Below are 17146 nucleotides of genomic sequence, written 5' to 3'. Positions count from 1 at the left end.
ACCAAGTCTGGGTTTTAAAAACCTGAAGGCTGTATGAAGGAGAGACCAAGGAGTTGAAGAGTTTTGAAGCCTCCAGCACTGGTCTGCTGGTCTCCTGCTTCTTTCTCTCCAATTCCTAGTCAGCACACAGAACAGCCAGCAATGTACTCCTATCCTGCAGAATTCATCTGTGTGAATTTGTGAATCCAACAGCATAATATCTGTTTTCAGTTCTGATCCCTCATTAGTCCTAAATCCTGCCAGATTCAAACATGAATCAAGTACCAAAGGAATACCACTGACTATTTCAACTCCAAATTTGGGCATACTATTCTGCATGCTCACTCTGAGTCAGAGAGGGGATAGCAGGAGAACAGCAGACTGGCTCTGAAGAGTACTGTGGGGAGCCAGCTGCTGTATAATTAACAGTGAACCAGGCGAACTCAGGCCAGGTTTAGGAACGCAACAGAAGTTTATGTAATAAATGCACGTAGCCTCAGTGAGTGGGAGTGTGGAGCTGGTGAGTACATGAAAGACCAGGCCGGGAGCAGAAATCTCAATACCTCAACATTTATCACCAGTCCCCTCAAAGTTCAATATTTTGAAACTCTGCTGTGTGGTCTTAGGTGACTAGTTGGTGACTGTGGAGATTCAGACAATGAGGAATGTGAATTGAATGTGGAGCTGGCAATAAATATGTCGTACCTTCTTCACAGAAAGAAGAAGCAATGGACTTTGTTGCTGGGTTCACGGTCGCGCATGATGTCAGTGCACGGGACTGGCAGATGAAGCGAAATGGCAAGCAGTGGCTGCTGGGTAAAACGTTTGACACATTCTGTCCATTGGGACCAGCCATAGTCACCAGAGATGCTCTCTCAGGTACTGAATTTGTACCCTGGATTTGTACAAATCCTGGACTTGTTCTATCTCCCTTTTTGAATATAGGAATAACATTAGCTGTCCACCAGTCCTCTGGCAGTATTCCCTTTTCTATTGATTTTTTTTTACATATAAATACTGGTTCCTGTGATATCTCTTCCCTAGTTTCTTTGAGTGTGTGTGAATGCAATCCATCCGGACCTGTGATTTTATCCCCTCTACGTTTGGCTAATTTATCAATTATCTCCCTCTTCTATGTTAAATGTCTTGATATCCTTTTTGATCTCTTCTTCTAATGTTCACCTTGTGTTCAAATCCATCCATGACCTCCTCCAACCCTACAACCCTCCGAGATCTCTGCGCTCCTCCAATTCTGGCCTCTTGCGCATCCGCGATTTCCTTCGCCCCACGAATGGCGGCCATGCCTTCAGCTAAGTTCTGGAATTCCCTCCCTAAACATCTCCGCCTCGCTACCTCTCTCTCCTCCTTTAAGACGCTCTTTAAAACCTATCTCTTTGACCAAACTTTTGTTCACCTGTCCTAGTATCTCTTTATGTGGCTTGGTAACAAATTTTGTTTGAGTACACTCCTGTGAAGCTCCTTGGGATATTTTACTACGTTAAAGGTGCTATATAAATGCAAGTTGTTGTTAGTTTTTATCAGGGAGACTAAGGCAAAGTAACTATTCAATATTTCGGCATTTCACTGTCAATACCTGTGAGTTTATCTTTATCCCTTAGTGGCCCAATCCCTATCTTAATCTTCCTTTTGTTATTTATATGTCTATAGAATACTTTATTAGTTCTTCTTTATATTCTTCGATAATTTCATTTGGTAATTCCTCTTTACCTTCCAAATTGTTTTTCTTAACTTTTTTCTTAAGCTCTTCGTATTTCCTTTTGTCATCCTCTCCTTTGTTGTCCATGTACAGTGGATTTTTGGATCTTTAGATTCAATTTTATCCTTATCTCTTTATTCATCTATTGGCTCGTTTTTCCTTGTCTTTTAGCAGAATATATTTCTCCTGAACTCTATTGATCATTTAAAAAAATGTTTCCCACTGCTGTTCTATCTCTTTGTTTGACAATATTTTTTCCAGTTTTTTAGTTCCATCCTCATCCCCTTATAATTTGCTTTTTTTCCAATCTATTACTTTGGCCTTTGTCTTACTTATGTCTCTCTCAAGCATTATCTTAAACCTTATTATGCTGTGACTGCTAGACGCTCCCCGACGCTTACTTCTCTTAGCTGCTCTGGTTCATTTCCCATTACGAGATCCAGCAATGATTCCTTTCTTGTTCGTCTTCTTACGTACTAGTTAAGAAAGGAGTCCTGTACACACTGTAAAAACTCCACTCCCGTTTCCCCTTTCACTACCTCGAGCCTGTTAATTTGGGGGTAGTTGAAATCTCCCATGATGTCTTTTACTCATTTCATAGATCTGCCTGCATATTTCGCTCTCCACGTCCCTTGCACTATTAGGTGGTCTGTATTATACTCCTATTAGCATGATCGATCCCTTCTTATCCTTTGACTCAATCCATATGGATTCTGTTGCTATCTTAATGTTATTTATGTCCCTTTTTTCCACTGCCATTATGATGTCTCTAATTAGCACAGCTACCCCACCACCCCTTCTTCCTTCCCTATCCTTTCTAAATACGTTATATCCTGCAATGTTTAACTGCCAGTCCTGTTCTTTATATAGCCATGTTTCAGTTATCCCTACTACATCTGGTTCCTCTCGACAAATTATTGGCTCTAGTTCCCCTGTTTTGTTTCATATGCTGTTTACATTGCTGCACAGACAATATCATTTGATTTTATTAATTGGTTCTCTCACTTTTATTTTTAACAGCTATTTTATACTTATGTTCTATAACTTTAACTGATCCCTGTCCATTGATGTTGCCCTTATTCCTTTCCTTGGTCTGACCATTACTGTTATCTCTTATTTATTTTATCTTCAGGCTACTGTTATTTCTACCGGATCCCTCCCTCCGTCTTACTCATTTAAAGTCTTATCTACAGCCTTATTTATCCTTTCTGCTCGGACCTTGCATCCATTCCGGTTCAGGTACCATTCCCGTCCCAGTGCTGGTGCCAGTGAACCCCTCCTTCCCACACCACTCTTTCAGCCATGCATTCACCTTCCTGATCTGTCTGTCCCTATTCCAATTAGCACGTGGCTCGGGTAGTAATCCCGCAATTACCACTCTTGCAGTCCTGCTTTTTAATTTAGCTCCTAGCTCCTGATACTCCCTTAGCAGGAACTCCTCCCTGTTTTTTCCAATGTTGTTGATCCCGACATAGACCATGACAACTGGTTCTTCACCCTCCCTTTCTACGTTCCTTTCTTGCCACTTTGAGATATCCCTTACCCTAGCACCAGGTGGGCAACACACCCTTTGGGGCTCTCGATCGTGACTGCAGAGGATGCTACCTATCCCCCCAATTATCGAATCCCTTATAACTATAACCTTTCTGTTCTGCTCCAACCCCCTCCTTGAACTGCCTCCTGCTTCATGGTGCCTTGATCAGCATTGCAGCTGTTTTCCCACAGCCTTTCTCCTTATCATCACAGGTACAAGTACATCATACCTGTTGGACAGGACCAGATTCTGCAGTTCCTTTTTCCTTGCTCCTCACCAAGATTCTCCATGCCATGTTGATTGTCAGTCACACACTCCTCTTCCTGAACCTGTACCTCTCTGCGTGGTGTGACTGAGTTCTGGAATAAACTATCCAGATATTCCTCCAGCTCCCTTATGAGTTGGAGTGTCTCTAACTCACACTCCAGCTCAATTACTCTGAGTCGGAGTGACTCAAGGCAGAGACATTTCCTACAGTTATGGTCATCTGGGACAGTCTAGCTGCCCACAGATTCCCACATTCTGCAGTCCCAACACACTGCCAGTGCTGCCATTTTCTATTCTATATTTAATTACTTATTGAATGTTTATATAGCAGTTATTTATTTATCTCCCGTGCTAACTGAGTCCACTAAATTGTTAATTTAGCTTTTTCTACTGCAGCTTAGTAAATTAATCTATCCGGTCTATTTACTTATTTAAAGTTAATGGTTTCTTTTTATCCTTACCTCGAATGTTATTTTAAGTTAATCATCCCTTAATCAACTATAAGCAACTATATAATTAAAATTAGCATGTAGATAATAGTTTGTTATTACTCTTTTGCTGTTGTACCTCGGTTTAAATTACTTAGCACCTCCTTCCCCCTCTGCACCCAATTCTCGCTCTCACCAAATAATTCATCTCTTTTCTGATAAGATGTCTGAACCTGTCTTTTCTCTTCACAGAAGCTGACTAACCCACTGTGCATTTCCATTGTTTGCTGTTTTTCTTTTTATTTGTACCATTCTTCTCATTGCTGTTTGTGGGATGATTGCTGTTGTGTTGGCAAACATGACTGTGGCCAGACTTCAAAATACTTAATTGCAATGTGAAGCGCAGCGGGTGCTACGCAGCGCGTTTGGGACGCCGTTCCCCGTTTTTTCATTTTTAACCCTCTCCCGCCTATCGTGGGGTTAATATCGAGGCTGTAATGTTACGTGAAAGCAAATCTTTCCAGCTTTCATTATCCTGTGTTGTGAAAAGTTGCTGGTGTCGTACCTGCTTCATCCATTGGATGGAGCTGAGCAGAGGGAGTGCATTATGTGATCATAAGATAAATGCAGATGACGTGGCCGTTTGACCATTCCAGCTCATCCATCGAGAAATAATTTACAGTGTCCCTATCAAACTGTCTCTTGAGTGAGTCTGAGATTTTCACCTCCACCACCCAGAAGGCCAGCCCACATGTTAATCTGACATTTGTCCTGAATTGACCCTTCATCAGTTGTAACTGATGCCCTCTTATCCTTGTGTCATGCTTTACCCTGAATAAATTGGAATTTTTAAAAAATCAATTCTGGATTAATAGAAATCTGAGCAAATAAAAAGGCTAATCACAAACAAAGGAAAAGGAAAGAAAGTTAAGAAATTCACAACAGGAGAATAGGTCTAGAGTTCTGCTGTGTCACTGAGGTAATGTATTAAATCATTCCACTGAATGCAAGCTGTCACCAAACTTGAATCAGAAAATTCAGGCTTAAATTTCCAGGAAGCTGAATTAATTTTATTACATGTTTCGGTAGAGGCCATGACAGGGCAAGTTGTACCTGGTCTGTGAGAAGTTGGCTAATTGCAGATATCCTTGTGCAGTTACAAGAAGTTCTGTGTGTTGTTCTCTCCAACATTTCCTCATTCTCAGATAGTTGGAAGAGAGATGTGTTCTTTCATGTCCAATTTAATTTTGTAGTTCAGCCAAACACTCCTGTGTTACAGACCCCCACAACCTGAGGATTCGGTGCCGGGTTAATGAAAAAGTGATGCAAGATAGCAACACCAATCAGCTGGTCTTTAAAACAGAGGCACTTGTCGCCTGGGTGTCACAGTGAGTCTTATTTTCATAATGTCCCTATTTACTATTATAAAAGGTATTGGAATTGACTTGATGTCGTTGGGTGTCAGTGTCAAATGATTAAAACAACTTACATTTCTACTGCAAACATTTCGGAGCACTTTACAAAGTGGAACAAGGTAGACACCAAGCAGAAAATAAAATTTAGAGGAGAGACCAAAGTCTCAGTTGGAGTGATGAGTTTTTAGTTGGCTCTTGAAGGGACAGAGGTAGGGGACGTGGTATGGAGATTTTGGGAGAGAGTTCCAGAGGACAGGAGTTAATGAGGGAGAAACACGAGTAGGGGAATGGCAGGAATGGGGAGTGAGCAGTAAACTAGTGTGGAACGGAAGGAGTAGACCATGGACCCAACAACAGTATTTTATAACTGGCTGTTCATCTCCAGTGTTATACAGAACTGCATAGGAGCATGTCTGTGCTACACGAGGGAAATTCAATCATGCCAATAAAACACAAATATCGTGTTAACCTTTAAACAGCTACTTACGTGGTGACATATTTGATGCTGTGCTTTCTCTTCCTCTCAGTCTGCTGCCTGAAAAGATCGTGGTTCACTTTTCCTCCTTCTTACTGTAAGAGAAATGCTGACCCCAGCACCACCTGCTTGGTGAAACTTGACTGTCCCTTGTGGTAATGTACAGACAAGTTTCAGAAAGTGGAATCATCGACTCCTTCCCTGTCCTGAGAGAAAGAAAAGGAAAACAATAAGCTTTTCAGGGAGGTAGACTGGGAGGAACATGGAGTCAGCAGTTGCAATAATGTTCACTGATCTACATTGGCTATCAGTCCGTCAAACCCTCAATTTTAAAATTCTCATCCTTGTTTTCAAATCCCTCCATGGCCTCGCCCCTCCCTATCTCTGTAACCTCCTCCAGCCCTTCAACCCTCCGTGATCTCTGCACTCCTCCAATTCTGGCCTCTTGCACATCCCCGATTTTCTTCGCTCCACCATTGGCAGCCGTGCCTTCAGCTACCTAGGCCCTAATTCCCTGGAATTCCCTCCCTAAACCTCTCCAGCTCTCTACCTCTCTCTCCTCTTTTAAGATACTCCTCAAAACCGACCTCTCCTATATGGCTCGGTGTCAAATTTTGTTCGATACCGTTCCTGTGAAGCGTCTTGGGATGTTTTACTATGTTCAGGATGCTATATCTTTATGCAAGTTGTTGTTATTTACTCTATCAAATCCTTTAATAATTTTGAACGCCTCTATTAAATCATCCCTTAACCTTCTCTGCTCTAAGGAGAACAATCCCAGCTTCTCTACTCTCCATATAACTGAAGTCCCTCATCACTGGTACCATTCTAGTAAATTTCCTTTGCACCCACTCCAAGGCCTTGACATCCTTCCTAATATGTGGTGCCCAGAATTGAACACCATACTCCAGCTGGGGCCATAACTAGTTATTTATAAAAGTTTAGCATGATTTCCAAACTAATGTATTTGTTTATCTATTTATATCCTGCAGCAAATTACTAAAAGATATAAACAGGAATAAATATTGGCATAAGAAGAAAGATTATTAGGAAAATAAGTGTCCTTCTGCAACTCTCTCACTATTACGAGGCTATGGCTGGGAGCTGTGGATTTTAAACAGTGCTGTACTTGACTCCTGATTGACATCAGAAAGGAATTTCAGAAGCAATGCAGGAAAGTGTCACTCCAAGAGGCAATTTCACAGGGTTCCAAGGACTGCCCTAGTTTTTGGATTACGGTATCGAGCAGTACAAGAAATAATTTAGTATAAATAACTTTCACATTTCCATTACATTAAGTCTTCAAAAATGTGGCCTCTGCTTTGATATAAATATATAAAGAAAGAATTTGTAGAATCTCAAAAGCAGCTGTATTACGATACCCAGAAGTGATGTCACCTCTTTTAAATGCAGTCCTGTGTTTGAAAGGATAATTATAGTTTAGTTACGGACATATAACATTGATCGAAACCAATAATTACAGGATCCAAAATTCAATTCTGGAGAGCGAGGCTTCTCAAGTAGAAATGAGAGTGAACACCAAGGGATGGAGAAAAGAGAATACAGTAGGATAATGATGTGAAACACAGTGTGCTTGGCCAAAAACAAGATCTAGAGGGAGACATGTTTGAAGGGAATTTTATCATGCAAGTAATGCTGAGCTATTTGGTTCCAAGTTCTAACCCAAATTCCCAGCAGTTCCTTTGCAGTCAAACACTTTATTGTCTGTTTCTTTTTATTCTGTGGTGTTGTGACATGTCATCAGACAACAGTTAAATAGATGTATTTTGCTTCATAAAGATATCGTATTATTCGGCCTAATAGATGCACAGCTGTAAATGTGATTGATGGTGAACTACTAAAAATATTCAATTGAAGCCAAACATGTAACAGCTTATGTAAAACATGTAAGTTACAAAATTGCCTGATCAGAAATATACATGGTAATAAAGTGAAATTTACAGTAATTATAAATTTGTTTGAGTGTCAAATTGAAAACATATTTAAGCAGTAAACTAAGATTCCTGTGATTATACCAAACATACCGAGCTCACCAGCACCATTCTGTAACAGTCCAAGAAGTAACGGATGATCAAAGTAGCGTTCATTCAGCAAGTTCGCCATCGCCATTGATTTTAGTGGGGGTGAATCTATGATAATTAACTGTTCTAAAACAGAAAATGCTGGAAATACTCAGCAGGTCAGGCAGCATCTGTGGAGAAAGAAACAGAGTTAACGTTTCAGGTCGATGAGCTTTCGTCAGTACTGAAAGAAGTTAAAGATCTAACAGTTTTTAAGCAAGTACAGAGGCAGGCAAAGGTCGGGGGGAGGAAATAACAAAAGGGAAGGTCTGTGATAGGAGGGCAGGAGTGATTAAATGACAAAAGGGATGATGGTGCAAGGCAAGGAGGGTGGGAATGGGAAGGGAAGAGTTGGAGATGGACCATGTGAAGTCGAGGGAAGGATGAAAGTTGGAAGCAAAGTTGATGAAATTTTGCAGTTCAGGGCGAGAGCAGGAAATGGCATTGCTACAGACATCAGTGTACTGGAAAAAGAGGCGAGGGAGGGGACCTCAGTAGGACTGAAACAAAGAACGTTCCACGTATCCCACAAAAAGGCAGACATGGCTCGGACCCATACGGGTTTCCATAGCGACACCTTTTATTTGGAGGAAGTGAGTGGAGTCAAAGGAGAAGGAAGCTGTTAACTGTTCACTGTTTTTGCAAGGGAGAAAGTCCCAGGAAATTAAGGTGTGGCTTAAATCACTGAGGACATAATTTCCTGAGACTTCAATCGTAAATCTACAACGTGGATTTAATCACTCCTGCCCTCCACCCTATCACAGATGTGCCATTTCAATGGTGCAAGTCGCTCTGAAGTTCTGAGCCGTTGTGTCCCATGGTGTATGATAATTAGACACCAAACAATTCACACTTTATCTAAAGACTGAAGAATATATTGAAAAAAATGAAATATAAAAGAAGTTCAGTAAACTGACAGTAACCCCAGTCCAACAAAAACAGTAGGTTGGTTGTGTCGGAATTTTCATTCATCTTGAAGTTCAACCATGTTCCAATGTGTACAGACTATGGTGCCACCTTGTGGAATGCTAATGTTATTACAGCAACCTGTGTCCTCCCCCATTCATTTCCAATTGAAAGTGCACAGGGCACCATTTGGTCTGAAACCAGGAGGTGCAAAAGATGACAATCAAAAGCAGAATACTGCAGATGCTGGAAATCTGAAATAAAAACAGAAAATGCTGGCAAACACTCAGCCCGTCGGGCTGCATCTGTGGAGAGAAAGAATTGACGTTTCAGATCGATGACCTTTCGTCAGAACTGGAAGAAGCTAGAAATAAAGTATTTTGCTTTTGTTTTAGTGTTTAATTCACTGCTACTTCTCTTCCAGGAATGCCCCACCTTGGAGAAGTTCTGCTTTTATCTCCCACGGGATTTCCGTTTGTCTCTTTTACCTTGTTCACCTTCATTACTTTCTGTTTCCCTTCTTGTGTTTGATCAGGCTGGACCCATCTTTTGTTTCTTTACTGGTCCCTTTTGTCATTTAAACACTCCTGCCCTCCACTCTATCAAAAATCTTCCCCTTTGTTCTTTCCCCCAGCGCAGTACTTGCTTATAAACTGTTAAATCTCTAACTTCTTCGCGTTCCGATGAAAGGCCATCGACCTGAAACGTTAACTCTGTTTCTCTCTCCACAGACGCTGCCTGACCAGCTGAGTGCTGTCAGCATTTTCTGATGACAATCAACACCACAGTTAATTCTAGATATCTACCTCAGACTCATGGATATTTGGTTATATTTCAGTGCCATACTGAGTGAGTGCTGCATTGTTAGAAATGCTGTCTTTAAAATGAGATGTTCAAGTAAGGTCTGTTCGGGTGTTTGGTAAAAGATCCCCAGCATCATTTATCCCTCAATGAACACTGCCGAAACACAGATTAACTGGTCCTTTAAGTCATGTCTGTGCATAAATTGGCTGCTGTGTTTACCAACATAGCAACAGTGACTACACTTCAAAAAGTAATTCATTGGTCGTGAATTGCCTTGGGACAACCTGAGGATGTGAACGACTCTTTGTTACTTCTTTCTTTCTATTACAATTGATTTGGGCAAGTTCTGATTTCTACATTCAGAGGTGGCAGCTGAGCAGTTTGAACAGCACATTAGGGATTTAAACTGCTAATTGACAAACGGCTGTTGAACTGTTCAAACTGTCGGTACACCATCCGCAATGCTTCCCTGTGAAAAAGACCAACTTCATTTCATTAAAGTCCAGGGAAAGAGAGTTAACAGTTAACGAATAAGGAAGAATGCCTAAAATTTACATTCAGCTGCTGAGGATTGCCTCCTCTCAATGCTGCTCAGTTGTTTCAAGTGCAAGTGAGCAGCGCTGAGAATAGGTAATCCCGAACATTTAAATTTAACTTTTAGGAATTCCTCCTTCCCAGCACAAACTGATCAATAAAACAGGGAAAAAGAATGCTAAATATGAGTGGGTTTGGGCGAATGGGATTTGATCCATATGTCTACCTGATCTCTATTAGCAGTGCTTGCTAAAAAGCCATTTGCACCAGATTTTCATTCTGTTACCAGAACACCATTTTCACAGTGCCTTGTTGCCAATTCAGGTTTGCGACCCTGCATCCAGGAGATGTTTTCTTAACTGGAACACCATCTGGAGTCGGAGTATTCAGGAAACCGCCTGTGTTCCTCAAAGTAAGTGGTGTTGATTCATGCCGAAGGATTCTTCACTAAGGAATTGGTACTCAGTAAATTAATGGGACTCAAGGCGGATAAATCCCCTGGACCTGATGGCTTACATCCTAGGGTCTTGACGGAAGTGGCAGTAGGGATTGTGGATGCTTTGGTAATAATTTTCCAAAATTCTCTGGACTCAGCAAAGGTCCCGGCAAATTGGAAAACTGCTAATGTAACACCCTTATTTAAAAAGGGTAGTCGGCAGAAGGCTGGAAATTACAGACCAGTTAGCCTAACATCTGTGGTGGGTAAAATTTTGGAGTCTATTATTAAGGAGACAGTAGCGGAACATTTGGATAAACATAATTCAATAGGACAAAGTCAGCATGGCTTTACGAAGGGGAAGTCATGTCTGACAAATTTGCTTGAGTTCTTTGAGGACATAACGTACAGGGTGGATAAAGGGGAACCAGTGGACGTAGTGTATTTAGACTTCCAGAAGGCATTCGACAAGGTGCCACATAAAAGATTATTGCTCAAGATAAAGAATCACTGGATTGGGGGTAATATTCTGGCATGGGTGAAGGATTGGTTATCTAACAGGAAGCAGAGAGTTGGGATAAATGGTTCATTCTCGGACTGGCAACCAGTAGCCAGTGGTGTTCCGCAGGGGTCGGTGCTGGGTCCCCAATTCTTTACAATCCATATTAACGATTTGGAGGAGGGGACCGAGTGTAAGATATCAAAGTTTGCAGATGATACAAAGATGGGAGGGAAAGTAGAGAGTGAGGAGGACATAAAAAACCTACAAGGGGATATAAACAGGCTGGGTGAGTGGGCGGAGATTTGGCAGATGCAATACAATATTGGAAAATGTGAGGTTATGCACTTTGGCAGGAAAAATCGGAGAGCAAGTTATTATCTTAATGGCGAGAAACTGGAAAGTACTGCAGTACAAAGGGATCTGGAGTCCTAGTGCAAGAAAATCAAAAAGTTAGTATGCAGGTGCAGCAGGTGATCAAGAAGGCCAACGGAATGTTGGCTTTTATTGCTAGGGGGATAGAATATAAAAACAGGGAGGTATTGCTGCAGTTATATAAGGTATTGGTGAGACCGCACCTGGAATACTGCATACAGTTTTGGTGTCCACACTTAAGAAAAGACATACTTGCTCTCGAGGCAGTACAAAGAAGGTTCACTCGGTTAATCCTGGGGATGAGGAGGTGGACATATGAGGAGAGGTTGAGTAGATTGGGACTCAACTCATTGGAGTTCAGAAGAATGAGAGGCGATCTTATTGAAACATTTAAGATTGTGAAGGGGCTTGATCGGGTGGATGCGGTAAGGATGTTCCCAAGGATGGGTGAAACTAGAACTAGGGGGCATAATCTTAGAATAAGGGGCTGCTCTTTCAAAACTGAGATGAGGAGAAACTCCTTCACACAGAGGGTAGTAGGTCTGTGGAATTTGCTGCCCCAGGAAGCTGTGGAAGCTACATCATTAAATAAATTTAAAACAGAAATAGACAGTTTCCAAGAAGTAAAGGGAATTAGGGGTTACGGGGAGCGGGCAGGAAATTGGACATGAATTTAGATTTGAGGTTAGGATCAGATCAGCCATGATCTTATTGAATGGCGGAGCAGGCTCAAGGGGCCGATTGGCCTACTCCTGCTCCTATTTCTTATGTTTGCCTTCACCTAAATAACGACAGTGACTTTACTTGTAAATCATTCATTGTCTGTAAGGTGTTTTGAAACATTTCTGAGAGATGCAGTGAAGCACAATATAAATGCAAATTCAAGCCGCTATCCATTTCAACACCAATAAAACCGTGCCGCTCCGTATGCCGTAATATGTGGGTAATTTTCCATAGGCACCAACAGCACTCTGCTGTCTCATCCAAATCACCATTAATCATGTGTGAGCTGTGACAGTGAACATCAGTAGTCTATTTGACAAAAGGGAGCAACACAGCAGAATCCGATCCTGTCCTCACCTGATGTCCATGTCTGGACTTTCCAGCAGGAGTCCCTGGATGGTGATGAGCAGCCAGGCTAATATTTCCCTCTTGCCAAGGACTACTGAAGGCAATTATAACGCCCTTTTGCCACCCTGGCCGAGATTTATTTTAAAATGTGTTCTTGGAATGTGGCCGACACTGGCAGAGCCACATTTTTATTGCCCAGACAAGCTTTCTCCTTGAACTGCTGCAGCCCTTGTGATGATGGTGTCCCCATGAAGTTGTTAGGCAGGGAATATGAGGATTTTGACCCAGCCATGATGAAGGAATGGGCAGTATATGTCCAAGTCAGGATAGTGTGTGACTTGGAGGGGAACTTGGAGAAGATGGTGATCCCATGATTTTGATGCTCCTGTCCTTCTCGGTGGCACAGTTCACGGAGCTGGAAGTGCTGTTGAAGTAAGCTTGGTGAGTTGCTGCAGTACATCCTCTAGATAGCACAGACTACACAGTGTGCTGGTGGTGGAGGGGGTGGATTTTGAGACTAGTTGCAAGGGCGCCAATCAAGCGGACTGTACTGACTTGACTGTTGTTGAGCTTCTCATGTGTTATTGCAGCTGAATCCATCCAGGTAAGTGGTGAGTATTCCATCACACTGCTGACATCAGCCTAGTAGATGGTGGAGAAGTTTTGAGGGGTCAGGAGGTAAGTCACTCATCACAGCTTCTGAGCTGCTCTTGTAGCCACATTGTTGATATGGCTGGTCCAGTTAAGTCCCTGGTTGATCGAGATCCCCCGCCCCCCGCCACTTGTAGTTAGTGGGGGACTCGGCCATGGTGGTGTCATTGAAGGTCAGAGGGAGTTTTTTTGGGCCATTGCTTGTTGGAGATAGTCATTGTCTGGTACTTTGTGTTGTGAATATTACCTGCCTCCTAACAGTCTAAACCTGGAAGTTATCCAAGTCCTGATGTAGGCTGCCATGGGCTTAATTCATTATCAGAGGAATTGTGAATGGAGTTGAACATTGTAGAATCATCAGCAAACAGTCCCTCTCCAGACCTTATGATGGAGAGAGGGTCATTGATGAAGCAGCTGATGGTTGGGTCAAGGATGCTTCCCTGAGGAACACCTGCAGCAAAGTCTCTGTTTAAAAATAGCAGACCCCAGACTACATGTCCACATGGAATATAAGGTGCACAGTCTTAGAGAGGGCTGGCTGGTTGTCCATATACAGGGCAAGAGACTCTTAGAATATATAAATCAGCAACCCACATTCGAGCTCCAGGAGATGGATGGAAGTGAGAATACTGACTTCTGTAGCAAAAGAAATTCCCCTAGGTAGGAACATGGGGCGTCTAAATCCAGCCAAGTTGTTGTGCCAGATGAGTAAATGGTTTATTGCAGAGACGAGTAAACGGTTTATTGCAGAAATGAGTATCACCAGGACTTACCATTTTAATCTTCATTCACAGGAACACAGAGGTCTGAAGAGGCGAGCAAAGGGGAAATGTGTTGGGCAGGGTTCCATGCCCATATCATAAATATAATGTTAGGATGATGTTACAGCCTTTCTGAAAAAAAAACTACGAAAACCCAGAGTAATTGCAAGATGCACTCTGATAGAGTGAGATTTCAGTTTATTTTGGAGTTTATTCAGGGAAGGCTTTCCAGAAGCCAGGTACTGGGGCAGGGCAAGTTGCTTCATCAAGCAGTGGCCGATCTGAAATGCCTCCGAACATGCAGGTTCAGAATGAATCCTCCCTCATTTGCTGATTGAAAGGATCATGGTGCCATCTGTCGAGAGATAGTGGAGCCTGGAATTGCTGCCTGAAAGATCAGCGGGGTGACTGACCCATTAAGTTCAAAATGATCTGGATTCCACAGAATAATGACAATGAGTGAACCTGTCACCTTTACAAACCCTGTTCGTAATCTAAGTCAGTTTGTTTACTTTTGTAATATTCACCAGCTCTGTAAAGTCTCACTACCTTCTACAGATAAAATGTGCTGCTAATTTTGTTTGAATTTCTTGCAGCGTGGAGACACTGTGGAATGTGAAATAGATGAAATCGGAACCTTAAGGAACGTGGTTGCTTAGGTCCTCACTGTTTTCAGATTGCGTTCACAGAAGGTATCAAATTATTTTTAATGAGAAATGTTTGAATAATACATGAGTACTGGGGGTAGGGGGCAATATCTGGATGACAGTGGGGCAGGGTTAAATAATGGGGATATGTGAATGAAAGAAGATTCTAGATTTTTGTCTGATTACCTTCGAGGTTTGGGGATTATTGATGAAGAATTTTCCCTCCGATTAACGGGTGGAGCAGAGTCCCACCAAGGAGATAGATTGTGCACGGACTGGGAGAGGAATGGCCTTGATGAGCTGAGTGGCCTTTTCTCATTCCAGGTTTACTTAAAATTGCTGCACATTGGGCCTGGCTTTATTGCCCCTTTTGTTAGCACACAGGAGGAATTGCCACAACAATCCCACGTTGATGTTCATTGCCGTTCCTTGTTTCAAGAAAAAGTTGCAGAAAAAGTCAGACAAATGTTAGGAAACAGCCTGAACACAGCAAAGTGCAGCAGTGGTGCTTCAAACTAACAATCAATATTCTACTGCACGTAACATGCTTCAGAGTGCTAAACTGGGATGCTCTGTCGCATGATATGGAAGTGCCATTGCATCTGCTTTAATTCAATTTCAGAAGCAGCTGACAAACTGGATTAGATTAACCAAGATGGTGGCTGTTGAATGGGGCTCTGCAATGCACTGGGTTTCATAACTGAAAAGTACATTCAGCCCTATCACATCATCCAAGAATAATTGTTAGTGATTTAATTAATTTTTTCCATAACATTTTAAATGGCATGGGGGGCACCTTAAAGGAGGGGACAGAAATCCACTGTAAAAATGGAGGTGAAGATCTCTGCTCAGAGACAAACTCTTCAAAGCACACAAGCAGAAACCATGTTGCACTAAAAATTGCAACACTGATTTAAACTGGAGAAACATGTTTGTCTTGCAGGCTGATTAATCTGGTGAGATGGAGCATCTTTCTGTGGAGAGTGGCCAGAACGTAGGAGGAAGTAGAGGTGGATTACCTGAGATGGAGCTGCTGTGTGGAGAAGCAGCTGACTGTTTGATTGTATCCTGACCCGAAAACATGCACTTTAATGAGAAATGGAACATACAAAATCTTGTGATTTACAGATTAGTGATGAATGGTAAATGGTGACTTGTTAAAATAAATCTGTTATTAATGTGCTGAAGCGTACATAGAACTTTTATAAATGTAAGTTCCTAATTCCAGTTGATTGAAAGTGTATTGTCTCACGTGCCCTGCACCTGATGGTTTGACCCCCTTAACATATGTTTCCAGCTATGTTGGACTTGAGATTTTGCCAGATGTTCGTGTACAAATTTCAGTTGCACAATGTTTTCCTTTATTTTCATAAATTGTAACTTGTAACAACAGTCATTACATTTCAAAAATACTTTGTTGGATGTGATGTTCATTGGGACAGCTTGAGGTGGTGAAAGGTGCTCCAGAAATACAAGGTCTTTCTTCCAAACATTAATTATTGAGCATTAGATTTGGAAGGTCTTGGACTGCAGTCTCCAACATTCTGGTCGTGACCCTTCAGCTGATGCACCATTAGATCCCTGATGTATTTGCCCAGTTGAGGGAGAGCTGTTTCACAGTCTCCATCACTCAAAGTGCAGGTGGAGATTATAAAATGGTGCTCACTGGAGTCAGTCAGGTTGAAGAGCGATCACTGAGTGTTGCTCAAGCAGAGTTCCAGTATTGCCCTGAGCTGTTAGTGAATGAGGTAACAGAATCTCAGTGCAACTTAAGAAGCAGCCAACAATCGAGATTCACTCAACCAAGATGGTGGCTCTTGACTGGGGCCCCTCCAGACTCTGGGTTTTTGAGATGAAAAGTACATTGACCTCCATCAAATCAAATAGATAATTAATTGTTACCATTATTTAAGTAATCATCCAATTGAAACAATTGTTTATTATGTAAATTAAATTGTTACAAACTAAAATTAAAACTACCCTGGGATTTGAACCCCAGACCAAAAGATTATGAGACTAGGAATTTACCTCTACACCAGCTCCCAGTGCAAAGTTTGGATGTTTCTCCAATCCATTTATCATTGAGCTGACCACATTGTGCCAGCTGAAAGATAAGTATAAGTTCCAAAACCACTTGCTTGTGAAAACCAACATAGCCTAAAGGTAGGGTACAGGGTTTGCAGAGTAGCTATTGGGGGACACCACTGTATATTTGCCTCCAGTCTGCAAAACAACCCTTCACCACTGCTCTCTGCTTTCTGTCCCTCGGCCAATTTCATATCCACGCAGTCACTGCTCCTTTAATCCCATGGGCTTCAATTTTGCCAACTAGTTTATTATGTGGTACTTTATCCTACACCTTTTGAAAGTCCATATACACAGCATCAACCCTCTCCATTCAAAGAAATCAATCAAGTTAGTCAAACACGATTTGCCTTTAATAAATCCGTGCTGGCTTTCGTTTTTTTAACCCGTATTTTTCCAAGTGCCAATTAACATTGTTAAAAAAAAAGTTTTACCTTTTAACTTTTTATTTTATTCATTTTTTAAAAAAAGTTAAATTTTC

At 41.8% G+C, this 17146-nt stretch overlaps 1 protein-coding gene across 6 annotated transcripts in view; it reads left to right on the top strand.

The window, feature by feature from the left end:
• The window catches only part of fahd2a (fumarylacetoacetate hydrolase domain containing 2A), a 45570-nt gene extending 29578 nt beyond the window's left edge, over positions 1-15992 (top strand). For 3 of the 6 annotated variants that reach the window (XM_068001124.1, XM_068001126.1, XM_068001129.1), the window contains exons 5-9: positions 696-858; positions 5205-5313; positions 10465-10552; positions 14530-14625; positions 15524-15992. In XM_068001124.1, the coding sequence (XP_067857225.1) occupies positions 696-858; positions 5205-5313; positions 10465-10552; positions 14530-14592 (423 nt within the window). In that variant the 3' untranslated portion in view covers positions 14593-14625; positions 15524-15992. Of the gene's footprint in view, positions 1-695; positions 859-5204; positions 5314-6807; positions 7699-9533; positions 9665-10464; positions 10553-14529; positions 14626-15523 lie in introns of those variants that run through there. The other 3 variants (XR_010966491.1, XM_068001128.1, XM_068001127.1) reach the window with 3 other exon arrangements.
• The last annotated feature ends 1154 nt before the right edge of the window (positions 15993-17146 follow it).

Source organism: Heptranchias perlo, chromosome 20 (assembly GCF_035084215.1).
Source record: "Heptranchias perlo isolate sHepPer1 chromosome 20, sHepPer1.hap1, whole genome shotgun sequence".
Lineage (NCBI taxonomy): Eukaryota > Metazoa > Chordata > Chondrichthyes > Hexanchiformes > Hexanchidae > Heptranchias > Heptranchias perlo.
Note: the sequence above shows the minus strand (reverse complement) of the source record. Positions and strands in the feature narration are given on the sequence as shown.